This window comes from Sinocyclocheilus grahami, unplaced genomic scaffold (assembly GCF_001515645.1).
Source record: "Sinocyclocheilus grahami isolate Dianchi unplaced genomic scaffold, SAMN03320097.WGS_v1.1 scaffold857.1, whole genome shotgun sequence".
NCBI classification, from domain to species: domain Eukaryota; kingdom Metazoa; phylum Chordata; class Actinopteri; order Cypriniformes; family Cyprinidae; genus Sinocyclocheilus; species Sinocyclocheilus grahami.
In genome coordinates this window covers 785109-798802 of record NW_015506036.1, presented here as the reverse complement: position 1 = coordinate 798802, position 13694 = coordinate 785109, and the positions used below count along the sequence as shown (strand labels likewise).

Below are 13694 nucleotides of genomic sequence, written 5' to 3'. Positions count from 1 at the left end.
TAACAACCAAAAAAAGAAGACCAAAAATATAATTCAACAGAAGATAATGGCTGTGGTGAAGGAAGCACTCAAATAATGGTGAGCAGTAATCTACTTTATTTCTTTTATCTTTTATAAACTATTATCTTTATAGTTTAGAATGCATAATAACTGATATTGTACTTCAGGAACTAAGACCTGTGGGAGTGCTGGAGAAATCAAGTGTACCAAGTCCTCTGTCTCCTCAGCCATGTAAGAGATCTTCAGACATAAAGAGATTAAGGAGTTAATCAAAGAGCTAAAAGAAGATTTACAATATTAGTGCCAATTCAGTATGAAAACAGAAAGAGAGCTGAGGGAGTGGAAAGGTAATGAAATCTAGTTATATCAGCAATTATTCTCAATGCTTAATGTCAGCTCTCAACAGTTTATTTTCTTTGATTATCTCTGATTGACTGGAAGGTGTACATTAAAACAATGAATGCATAGATAATTACAATCAGTTTAATCACCATTCTAAATTAATGTGCGGCTTTTACTGTAGCACACACATCCAGTCAAAACGATAGATCTAATGACCTGGAACCAAAAAAACTAATGAAAATTAACTTTTAGTTTTACCCTTCCAGTCAAATTGTACTCCACAAACACAAACCCCAAAATTTGCATTCTGTTATTTACTACGCACCCTCATGTCGTTACAAATCTGTAAGACCTTTGTTCATCTTCAAAACACAAATTAAGATATGTTTGATGAAATCCAATAGCTTTCTGACCCCTCTATAGGCAGCAATGCAACTTACACATTCAAGTTCCAGAACAGTAGGAAAGACATTGTGAAAGTAATCCATGTGACTCCAGTGGTTTAACCTCAATTTTGTCTTCTGTCGCATGAACACAACACTCATGCATTGTGATGCTCTCGTGAATGCACATTATAGATCAATATTTTTGTAAATAAGTTGTAAAATATATATTTTTTAAAATATATATATATATATATTTTTGACACAAACACACGTCACTTCATAAAATTGAGTTACAACAACTGGAGTCACATGAATTACTTTAATGATGTCTTTCCTACCATTCTGGAACTTGAATGTGTAAGTTGCGTTGCTGTCTGCAGGGTCAGAAAACTCTGATTTCTTTAAAAATATCTTTGTTTGTGTTCCAAAGAGGAATGAAGGCCTTACACATGTGAAATGACACAATGGTAACCAATTAATGACAACATTTTTGGGTTAGCTATTCCTTTAAGGGCAGCTTCAACTTAACTTTTTAACCTAGCTTTAACAAGTGTGTATTACACAATTTTAGTGGACTTCACAGAGGCAAACCGTTCCATGTCGGGTGGTTCTTTGCCTCCACCTCATGCCTTAAAATCATGTAATGCACACCTAGTATTAAATTAAAGTATTAAATGAAGGGGGCACATTAACTGTGGAACACATATATTCTATATACTGTATTCCAATTAATATATTTACATATATTTGTAAATTATATATATATATATATATATATATATATATATATATATCATAACATTGATATAATTAATTATATAATATTTATATAACATTTGTGTTGTAATATTATACTATTTTATATATAAATCAACTATACATAATTTAGAGGTGTATATTTTCCAGTACCATGACAATTTTCACAGCTCTTCAAGGCAGAAAAATGTCTTGTTATATATCATGTGTATATCATGTATATATTATACATTATAATATATATAATTGCCACTCCAACTCTCCAGAATGATTTCTCCATCCAGCTAGGTTCTTATACAATTACCCCATCAACTTCGGTCAGAAATCTTGGTGTAATGTTTGATGACCAGCTGACCTTCAAAGACCACATTGCAAAAAAAAGCTCGATCTTGCAGGTTTGCATTGCACAACATCAGAAAGATCAGGCCCTTTCTAACGGAGCATGCTGCACAACTTCTTGTCCAGGCCCTTGTCATCTCTAGGCTGGACTACTGCAATGCTCTTCTGGCTGGACTTCCATCAAGCACAATCAAACCTCTACAAATTATTCAGAATGCAGCGGCACGACTGGTCTTCAACGAGCCCAAAAGAGCCCATGTTACACCTCTCTTTATCTCCTTGCACTGGCTACCGGTCGCGGCTCGCATCAAGTTCAAGACATTGATGCTTGCATATAGAACAGCCACAGGCTCAGCACCCGCCTACTTCCACTCACTACTACGAATTTACATCCCCTTCAGAAGTCTGAGATCCGCTAGTGAGCGACGCCTCGTGGTACCATCACAGAGAGGCTCAAAATCACTTTCCAGAACATTCTCGTTCACAGTTCCTGGCTGCTGGAATGATCTTCCCACCACTATTCGGAATGTTGAATCCCTGACAATGTTCAAGCGACAGCTGAAAACTCATCTCTTTCAACGCTACTCGACTTCATCTTAAATAAAAAAAATAAAATACAAAAAAATGTCTTTCTCTTTATTTATTCCTTCTCTTTCTAGCTTGTACTTATTTGAAAATTGCCTGAAACTTGATGTTACGAGCACTTCCTGTGTCTGTTTGCCTCTTTAAGAAGAATCGCTTTATGTATCCCCTAATTGTAAGTAGCTTTGGATAAAAGCGTCTGCAAAATGACAATGTAAATATATGTAAATTGCATGCGATTGTTATGCGCATCTGGTCAGTAAAGCCGGTTCTGTGATTAGTAGTAAATCTCCATCACGTGCTTTCAGATAGAGTGGCATTTAATACACAGAGCCGTAGATCACTGACAAGCTATGCAATATCGCGTTCATAATCGAAGGCAATTCATCTGCGATTATGAACGTGATATTGCATAGCTTGTCAGTTACTGTTTACAATGCGTGAAATGGTGCGCTGTGATTGGTTGAGCGGATGTATCACATTCTGCGTAAAATTAAAAATTAACTTTTCAATACCGACCAGATACAACACTGATTTTGGCGGGAACTCAATTTTAGAACCAAACAAATATATATATATTTGGGGATGTCGTGGCCTAATGGTTAGAGAGTTGGACTCGTAACCCAAAGGTTGCTGAGGTTCAAGTCTCGTACCGGCAGGGATTGTAGGTGGGGGGAGTGAATGTACAGCACTCTCTCCCACCTTCAATACCACGACTGAAGTGCCCTCACATTGGATGGGTTAAATGCAGAGCACTAATTCTGAGTATGGGTCACCATACTTGGCCACTTTTCACTCATACTGTATGTATATATATATATGTGTGTGTGTGTTTCAGTGGTGTAGTCGTAAAGAAAAAAGAGACGTTACGAGCACCTCCCGTCCTCCCGATAATTTTCAAACATGTAAAAAAAAATCAGATGTAGTCGGTTTAAATTCGTGGCGTATGTGCGGTTTAACCAGAAGATTTGGCGATCCATCTGAAGTTGACCAATCAGAAGATGACAAAAACCATATAGTCTATAATAATTTTAGTTTAATTATACAGTTCTATTTTTTATTTGTTATTCCGAATGTGCCAAATTTGCCATTCAGTTTCATGAACGAATATGCCTGTTGTATTTCTGGCAAAACGAGCAGAAATTCAGAAATGGCCTACTCCCTCGAGTTCTTTATGAAGAACAGAAAGTCCATGCTTTTCTCTGCTTTGTCTTTGTTTTTTTTTTGTTTTTTTTGGGACGTCACAAGCCGCCTGCCACAAAGAAAACTATTTCGTCCTCAGAATCCATATTATTATGAATGGCGCGAAACGTAATGCTTACGTCAGAGTTTGCAAAATCGTAGTAAATTCGTGTCGTGTGTGACTGCCTCCGAACGATTTTCGGATACACTCAATCGTGACATGTGCCAGAGCTCACGACGTTCCGACCTTCAGAATGGCACCGTGTACGCCCGCTTTAAGGGATTATATTTGGGGATCCGTGGCATTAATTGTTGGACAGCGTGTTCTCTCTCTTACAAACACAAAGACTTTATCAATAAAATAGTTTTGGGAAAGCCAGTCATATGCGAGTAATTCACATTCACGCACTCTCTTCTGCTCTCTCTCTTCAGTAACTGCATACGGCTCATTCCTCGGTTAGATCTATATTTTATGTAACGGAGGCTCGGGTCGGGGTGTTAGTAAAAATATTCGAAAGTAATTTTCACGACGTGGCCACACTATCATATTGGGCTTCCTTTTTCGATAGGCTACTAATGAGAGAACGTCTCCACTCAAATCCGTGCACTCACTATTACCATATTTCCTTACGGCGTGTATCCACTGTTGCAGCACGAGAACTTCGCTCAGTGCGGCTCAAAACACGAAGCGCGAGCGACAATGAGCGGCGTTGAATGACAGAAGTGATATTGCACCAATTACAAAGAATCACGAATTTCACACAGCAGTATGGGACACCATTAAAGGGGAAGCTACATGACAGTAGATTACGGACTTGCGAAGCAACAAAACAAGTGGGTATACCGAGGGTATACGCAAATATTGATCCTTAGAAGTCGTAATACGCAAACATCCCAGGGAAAAAAGTAAGCATACGGCGTATACTTGCGTATGGCCCCGACTACACCACTGGTGTGTTTTAAGGTTAGAATTCTGAACAAAAAAACTAAATAATAAAGAGGGAAAATAATTGTGGAGGACTCTGTACAGTATTTAAACATGATTGTGTTTATGCTTTTTTCCAGAAATGCATGTTATTGTGCAAGGGGTAGTTGCATGGACTCAGTGGAGGGACAGAAGCTTCATTATCATTATAAAGATTTTAATTTGTGTTCTGAAGTTGAACGAAAGATGTGCGAAAGGTGAACGAAACACTTGGAACGACATGACGGTGAGAAATTGATGACAGGATTTTCATTTTAGGGTGAACTTTTAACGTCTTTTACCTGGAGTGTTCAAAGACATTGTTAATGCTGACCAATATGCCATGAGAAATGAACTGGGAGTAGAATGAATACTTTTCACAAACACTTGGTGACATCACATTTCAAGATTTATTTTAAGCATACTAATATATGCCTGTGGTGAAAAGTGTAACTGAAAGAATTTCTGATTGTTTTTGTTTGTTTGTTTTTCCAGACTACATCCAAAATAGTGTTTCCACATCTGAGATAAAGGCAGTCATAAGAACCAAGCGGAATGATGAGGATAAGCTCTTCAAAAAATGAAACCTGCCTGAATAATGAGGGAAGAAATGGGCATGATTGCATGATTTGTAAATAAACACTAAATACATTTAGTCTAACTCTCAGCCTGTTATTTTAAGTTTAAAGAAAAGTAAAATAATTTATTGTTGCATTGCTGTTTGAGACATTCACTGTTGTTTTGTACCTTAATTCATTATATTGTAGATGTGTGCAAATAAAACTTGTTATTCTGAATATTCTGGTTGTATTTCAGTGTTATTGTACAGCATTGTATTGCACTTCATGTTCTTGGCATGTTGTACCCTGAGTATGTGCTGATGAATTCTGGCAGGAGATACAGGGTTATTATGCAGGCATAACCAATCGCATTCTCTATAATTACTGATTCCCTTTCGCATTTGTCTTCAGAAATAATAATCCATCAATCACTTCCTGATAGGTGTTGAACGAGAGTAAAGTTAGTCTTTATCATCCTGCATGTCCGTATCTTGTATTCTTTAACACTTTGCTGCCTGATGAATGATTATCTGTCATCAGATGTCTGATCTTCTAAACCTTCATGACATGAGAAATTAGTTCCACTCAATGAACACTAAATATCTGAACATCGAATTCTCTCATGTATTTCTACTCTAAAATCCAACATGATCTTTTGTAACTGCATTTATGGGGCTTTAGTCATTCAGTTGAACAGAAACAGCAAATAATTCTAAATCAGATGGTTTACACTTCTGAAAAATAAATCAGGAGATTTGAGCACAGGCAGTGTTTGGGGTCACCGTGGACTTTGGGGGAGCCCACTTGTTTTTTTTTATAATGGGGGGGGACGCTCAAAAGAGGGCTTACAATGTCTTACATAGATACATTACTTGCTTTATGCTAGCACTATATAGGAAAAATCAATATACAGGATTTACCCTATTATACTTTATCGACACGAATTGATAGGTGAAACAACAAACAGCCACCCACAAATAGTCTATAAACAAAGCATCAGGCTGTCTTTGAGTTCACATGATAATTGATGACAGGATTTTCATTTTAGGGTGAACTTTTAACGTCTTTTACCTGGAGTGTTCAAAGACATTGTTAATGCTGACCAATATGCCATGAGAAATGAACTGGGAGTAGTATGAATACTTTTCACAAACACTTGGTGACATCACATTTCAAGATTTATTTTAAGCATACTAATATATGCCTGTGGTGAAAAGTGTAACTGAAAGAATTTCTGATTGTTTTTGTTTGTTTGTTTTTCCAGACTACATCCAAAATAGTGTTTCCACATCTGAGATAAAGGCAGTCATAAGAACCAAGCGGAATGATGAGGATAAGCTCTTCAAAAAATGAAACCTGCCTGAATAATGAGGGAAGAAATGTGCATGATTGCATGATTTGTAAATAAACACTAAATACATTTAGTCTAACTCTCAGCCTGTTATTTTAAGTTTAAAGAAAAGTAAAATAATTTATTGTTGCATTGCTGTTTGAGACATTCACTGTTGTTTTGTACCTTAATTCATTATATTGTAGATGTGTGCAAATAAAACTTGTTATTCTGAATATTCTGGTTGTATTTCAGTGTTATTGTACAGCATTGTATTGCACTTCATGTTCTTGGCATGTTGTACCCTGAGTATGTGCTGATGAATTCTGGCAGGAGATACAGGGTTATTATGCAGGCATAACCAATCGCATTCTCTATAATTACTGATTCCCTTTCGCATTTGTCTTCAGAAATAATAATCCATCAATCACTTCCTGATAGGTGTTGAACGAGAGTAAAGTTAGTCTTTATCATCCTGCATGTCCGTATCTTGTATTCTTTAACACTTTGCTGCCTGATGAATGATTATCTGTCATCAGATGTCTGATCTTCTAAACCTTCATGACATGAGAAATTAGTTCCACTCAATGAACACTAAATATCTGAACATCGAATTCTCTCATGTATTTCTACTCTAAAATCCAACATGATCTTTTGTAACTGCATTTATGGGGCTTTAGTCATTCAGTTGAACAGAAACAGCAAATAATTCTAAATCAGATGGTTTACACTTCTGAAAAATAAATCAGGAGATTTGAGCACAGGCAGTGTTTGGGGTCACCGTGGACTTTGGGGGAGCCCACTTGTTTTTTTTTATAATGGGGGGGGACGCTCAAAAGAGGGCTTACAATGTCTTACATAGATACATTACTTGCTTTATGCTAGCACTATATAGGAAAAATCAATATACAGGATTTACCCTATTATACTTTATCGACACGAATTGATAGGTGAAACAACAAACAGCCACCCACAAATAGTCTATAAACAAAGCATCAGGCTGTCTTTGAGTTCACATGAACAACGCTTAAAATGTTACTCGTCGTCAGGCTACAGAAGAATACCATAATTCCTCCGTTCAGTCAGGCCTACGACATCCAGAGTCACGCAGGCCTATAACAACCCAGCCACAACACATAACTGCGAATAACACGCCTTACCTTAACACAGAATCGACCACAGAGTCCAGCGTTTATATGTTTTCTACGAATCTTTGAGTTAACATGTCCTAAACATGAGTGGAGTTTGCACCGCAGCGCCCCACACCTTGATGCTCATGACAAGAGTAGCATGTATAGTTATCTTTATTGAAGTGAATTAGGTTTTAATCGTCGTCATGCATGAATGAATGATATTTTTGCAATTTTACACATAATAATCCACGAGGATCACATTACACAAACCTGAAGATGCACGTCAAAATAACACATTGTCAATATTTTTGAGACCCCCCAAAATGTCACAAATCATGTTTTCAGGGGAGCCCATGTTTGATTAAGAGGAGCCGAGCTGCCTCTAGCTCCCCCGTAGTTCACACCCTGAGCACAGGTAATATGTGCATTTACTACTGATGTTATAACTGCAAATCTGGATGAGGAAGTGTCATTTTAAAGGTTCACTCTGCAGGATTTTCATCTCTGTATAGCCATGAATCCATACTGGACATCTAATCATCCCATTAAACAATAACAATAATAATAATTAACTGACACTGTCCCGGTGAATTAGTGTACAACAGAGGGTGGTGAAGTCCTGTCATGAAGTGTCTGTTTGGCAAACTTCATATATTCTGAGTCTTAGGACAAGTTAAGTTTGATAAAACATGATACTATCTGAAACCATCGTACTAAACAGATCATATATAGATGGAGCTGACAGTCAGCTGATAGTGATCATATTTCTGTAACGCAGACAGAGAACAGTCAAACCACAAAATAAACCATTCATAAAATCAAACACATGAAAAAATACTATAGTAATTTAGAGTAAATAAATACTATATTGTTTTATTAAATTAATGAATTTGTTGTGGTAATTCTATAATTGCTGTGGTAATATAACAACTGCAGTCATATAAACACATTACTTTACTCAATACTGTACTAAGTTTATATTATATTAAACTACAATACCCTACAGTTAACAGTAGTAAAAGCTAAAGTATACTACAGTATTTATGACTAGTTAATACTGCAGTAGCATTCATTAAAGTGCTGTAAATACTATAATATATACAGTATACTACACTTTACTACAGTATGGTTCAAAAACACTACAGTATTTATTATAAGTTACTATAGCATTCTTTGATGTGGGATGTTGCTGAAGCTTCTTCTAAAATCCAAACACTACATTTGCAGCATTTATCAGAAGTGTGTATGCGTTAGTTAATGATCCCGGGTCCTCACTGGGTCCTGCAGGCTTTCGCTGGTGTTCGAGCTGTACGTGTTTCCGGTGCGACTCAATGAAGGCTCGACGCCGACAACGCGTCATTTACCCGCGACGAGCCTGCGAAGAGATGGCTTCGATGCAGAAGGGGAAGAAGGTGGTAAATCAAGAGGATTTACGGCGGTTTATGAAGGAGAAGAAACTATCGAGCGAGCGACAGAAACGCGTCGACTCGCCGCACGCCAAATACAACAGTGTGGGTCAGCTGAGCTGCGCGCTGTGCAACGCGCCGGTGAGGAGCGCGCTGCTCTGGCAGACACACGTGCTGGGAAAACAGCACAAAGATACAGTCAGCCAGCTGAAGAACAGAGACAGCACTGAAGCATCTTCATCATCCTCCGCGCTGAAGAGGCCCGCGCCGGAGCCCGCGTCTACATCCGGGAAACGCGCGAAGCTGCCGCTCACCGCAGGCGCAGGTGAGACTCGAACCTTCAGCGTCACAGTCATAAGATCTATCAGCACGTGTTTCATACAGGTGTAAACCACTGCTGCCAACTCTCGCGAGACAAATAAGCCACCGCAGCTTCAAAAACAAGCCCAGTATTTGTTTGATGATTTATTATCACCAACATTATTTATTACCAATAAATGAGCCTGCTACATATTAAACTGAAGCCACTCTTTTATCTGAAAAGCAAAAGCAGAAGTTATTTGACAAAAATCCGCAAACTGCAACAAAGTGAGAACAGAACTCCTCAGCAGCTTAGAGAAACACTAGAGCTGCAACATAGCCACCTATTTACTCTTAGTATTAGTGTAGGACTACTTGTTTTCAGTACAGCCCGATGATGAATACATTACAAAAACATTGTAAAAAATGAGGCTAAAAGAAAGCCATCCCGCTCCTCTACGTCTGCTTCTATCATCGCTTGGGTTGCAGCGTCTTATTGAGCCTGATGTCCTCCAACGAGGCGAGGAACATCTGGCAGATTACGCTGCAGCACTGATAATACTGCACTGGTTGGCTGGTAACTGCGAGCAGACGGGGTGTCCATCAGTGCACTGGAGAATACGGCAACATAAAGAAAGAAACGAAGCTGCTCGTCAGATTTCCCTAACAACCATATTTTTAAAAATAAGCCCAAAAACCTCACCCGGGATTTTTCACACAACTTTACAAAAAAAGAAGCCCAAAGTTGCGTATAACACGCGGACTTGGCAACTCTGGTGTAAACGGGGTCAAAATGCCTGTAATCTGACCTTTGACCCCACTCAGAATACATTTCTGCATATAGCCTAATTATTCATCTGTCTGCTCTAGAAACGTGTTTATTTTTCTTCCGGTTGCTGGGTTCAGTTGAATATATCTTAATGTAAATATCTGAATATATATCAAGTAGATTTTTTAGTTTCAGAGTTTTCCAGAAGTCGCTCGTCCACACGATGATAATGAATACATTACAAAAACATTGTAAAAAATGAGGCTAAAAGAAAGCCATCCCGCTCCTCTACGTCTGCTTCTATCATCGCTTGGGTTACAGCGTCTTATTGAGCCTGATGTCCTCCAACGAGGCGAGGAACATCTGGCAGATTACGCTGCAGCACTGATAATACTGCACTGGTTGGCTGGTAACTGCGAGGAGACGGGGTGTCCATCAGTGCACTGGAGAATACGGCAACATAAAGAAAGAAACGAAGCTGCTTGTCAGATTTCCCTAACAACCATATTTTTAAAAATAAGCCCAAAAACCGCACCCGGGATTTTTCACACAACTTTACAAAAAAAGAAGCCCAAAGTTGCGTATAACACGCGGACTTGGCAACTCTGGTGTAAACGGGGTCAAAATGCCTGTAATCTGACCTTTGACCCCACTCAGAATACATTTCTGCATATAGCCTAATTATTCATCTGTCTGCTCTAGAAACGTGTTTATTTTTCTTCCGGTTGCTGGGTTCAGTTGAATATATCTTAATGTAAATATCTGAATATATATCAAGTAGATTTTTTAGTTTCAGAGTTTTCCAGAAGTCGCTCGTCCACACGATCAGGCCTGAAAACTCTTAAATCACTGCAGTAAACATCATAAACGCTCACTGAGATGATTCAGAGAAATCTGGCTGTTCTTCTGGCACATCCCAGCGCTCACTGATGCTCTAAACCTCTCACTGCAGCTTTATTAAAGTGAGCCGCACACACCACTGATGTATAGGAGTATAAACACACGTCAGCGTTTCACAGTCAGACTAAACTCACATTGATCCATGTGGGAGAGGCCGTCTCGGTGTTGATGACAGGCTAAAACACAGGGAAGAGGTGCGTCTTCAGATGCAGGTTCAGGTGTGTGTTTGAGCCTCTAAACGGCTCTGGTGTGGGTCTGTTTGAGATGAATGAAGTGTGTGTGATGTGAACAGGTGCCGCGGGAGGACAGCCGGAGGACACGGCCTCGTCTTCACGTCAGTCTGCGGGTCTGGGGCTCCTCGCTGGACTCTACGGTGATGATGATGATGATGATGATGAAGAAGCTAAAGACGGAGTCCCGGCAGATTTCTTCGACAGCAGCGTCTCCTCCGTCTCTCACTCCGGCTCAGTGTCCAAACCGGACGACGGCGAGGAGAGCGCCACGGAGAGGAAGGACCACGCGGCCGAAGCCTTACCCGAGGGCTTCTTCGACGACCCGGTGCGCGACGCTAAAGTGCGTCAGGTGGACACGCCGCGAGACCAGATGGACAAGGAGTGGGAGGAGTTCCAGAAGGAGATGCGGCAGGTGAACAGCGCGTCTGACGCCATCGTCGCCGAGGATGATGAGGAGGGACGCCTGGAGCGGCAGATCGATGAGATCAACGAGCAGATCGAGTGCTTCCGGCGGGTGGAGGTGTTGCGCACCAGACAGGAGGTGAAGAGCGCGATGGAGAGAGAGAGACAGCAGAGAGCCGAGGCGCAGCCAGACGCCGGCGAGGAGGAGGAGGATGAAGAAGAGCTGATGCATGTGCTGACGCAGGACTGGAGGGCCAAAGGTGCTCTCGCTTAACACCTTCAGTGTTTCTCTGATGTTTCCAGTTTTGTTTGCTACTGCTTCTGTACAGAGATTTATTAAATCAGAATGCATTGTGAAGTTTTCATAAAGCACATGCGGTTTGTCTGTAGTTCTGCAGATGCTTTGATCTGCTGGTTTTTCTCCGTCTGATTCCTCACTCTTTATCTGTAATCATCAGAATGGCCTACAGCTACTTCACAACACACCTGCGTTATTATCAGTTCAGAGCTGGACGAGGACAATATAATACAAACAGTCAATATTTGTGGTGTGCAATGAATGATGATAAAACAAAATGTATGCGTATATTTTATATATGCAATTATTTTTTTATTCAGTTGACAGCCGTAATATACACACTTTGCATTAAGAATTAGGGAGTGTAAACGTTTGAACAGGATGAAGATGTGTGTATTTTGTTAGATATTGTTTTCATACAGTACTGCCCTTCAGAAGACAAATAATATACTTGCATAATTCCCAGAAGACAAAAAAGATCAATGTCTGATCAGCGTTAAGAAGAGAACGATCGGCTCGTCTGATGATTGAGTTTAAAAGGAATCCTGACAGGTCGCCAATAAAGATCTGATAATAATGGGCTGTTATGCTCATATTTCTTGGTTTTAGTAATGCACTCGACTGCATTCTGAACAGCCTCGCAGAAGCAGATCAAACTTCTTGGCAACCCTAACATCACTCGATATCTTTTGTGTTCCTTTGCAATGCCTAAATAAAGGACAAGAACAAACAGAAATATATCTACACAAACTTAAATAAAATGAGCTTTTATTCATGTTACATTAAAGAGAACATGCAAAACACATGTACATGTTGTCTGATCACACATATTCCTACTGCTTAAAATTAGTTTCATACATAGAAATGTCCAGTTCTACAATCTGTACAGCTTTTATCTGGTTTCATGAAGCGACAGTAAAGTTTGAGACATGATTTCCAAACGTCTGCAGCCCAACACAAGCGGAGTGCAGAAACCATTCACTCCACGCAGAAATAGATATATATACACACACACATTCATGATCTCCATCCTCACGCTGTTCCTCTACAGATCAGAAATGCTTCGCACAAGCAATTACCCTCGAACATTACTTTAAATTAAAAACTAAATCTGATAAAACAAGTGCACTGCATTATACTCTTTTAAATATCTGATGATTATATTTACTAAAAGCAGTTGTATGGATCATATTATTGCTAGATCTGACAGAGCTTCATTTCCCTCAGTTTATACAGACGTCAAAATCATTCTTGAGACATAAATATTTAAATATGTAAGAGTGAATCTCGTGAAATCGGGTCACACTTCAAGAATCATGGGAGTATTTGTCGAAGAAAATGAAGCCTAACTGTATTAAGTCTGTAAGAGGCATTAATAGATGTGAAATAAACACACGGAGCATTTTCTCATGAATTTAATGCATCCAGATTTTTGCTTCTGATGGGTTTATAATAACTATTTTTACAGGTGAATCTCATGACAGTAATATACCAGTTTACTGTATTATCAGATTGATTTAAATCAGCAGTACAAGAAAAACGAGCATGATTTGTCATTACAGGAATGAGACTCAGGCTAAAACTGCATTAAAACAACGTCAGAAATTCACAACATCTTAATTTTCTTTTGGTAAGATATACGTCCTTTGATTTTGTGCTGATTTATGGCCTGTTCCTGACAGGTGTGTGAGATGAAGGCGTCTGAATCATTAAACAGGTGAACGCGGCTGTGATTATCTGATAATCCGGCGGGTTATGGGTTTCGTTAAGGGTTTTCAAACTACTTGATCAAACTCCGCTGAGCAGAACAAA

The 13694-nt window shown here is 39.2% G+C and overlaps 1 protein-coding gene and 1 long non-coding RNA gene across 2 annotated transcripts; both read left to right on the top strand.

The window, feature by feature from the left end:
* LOC107563125 (uncharacterized) lies at window positions 1-5084 on the top strand. Its single transcript, XR_001606078.1, has 4 exons — window positions 1-78; window positions 168-347; window positions 4653-4798; window positions 5047-5084. It is a non-coding gene; the product is annotated as an uncharacterized lncRNA (long non-coding RNA).
* A 3765-nt stretch (window positions 5085-8849) lies between these two features.
* On the top strand, window positions 8850-13685 carry znf830 (zinc finger protein 830). The gene is made up of 2 exons (XM_016247913.1): window positions 8850-9305; window positions 11242-13685. The coding sequence occupies exons 1-2, from the start codon at window positions 8906-8908 to the stop codon at window positions 11856-11858; spliced, it is 1017 nt and encodes a 338-aa protein (XP_016103399.1). The 5' UTR covers window positions 8850-8905; the 3' UTR covers window positions 11859-13685.
* The last annotated feature ends 9 nt before the right edge of the window (window positions 13686-13694 follow it).

What these genes read in the sequence shown, in the direction of transcription:
- znf830 (XM_016247913.1), top strand. Translation starts at nt 8,906, where the DNA reads ATGAAGGCTCGACGCCGACAACGCGTCATTTACCCGCGACGAGCCTGC. An exon ending in GCCGCTCACCGCAGGCGCAG is followed by an intron (nt 9,306 to 11,241) that starts GTGAGACTCGAA and finishes TGATGTGAACAG; the next exon opens with GTGCCGCGGGAGGACAGCCG.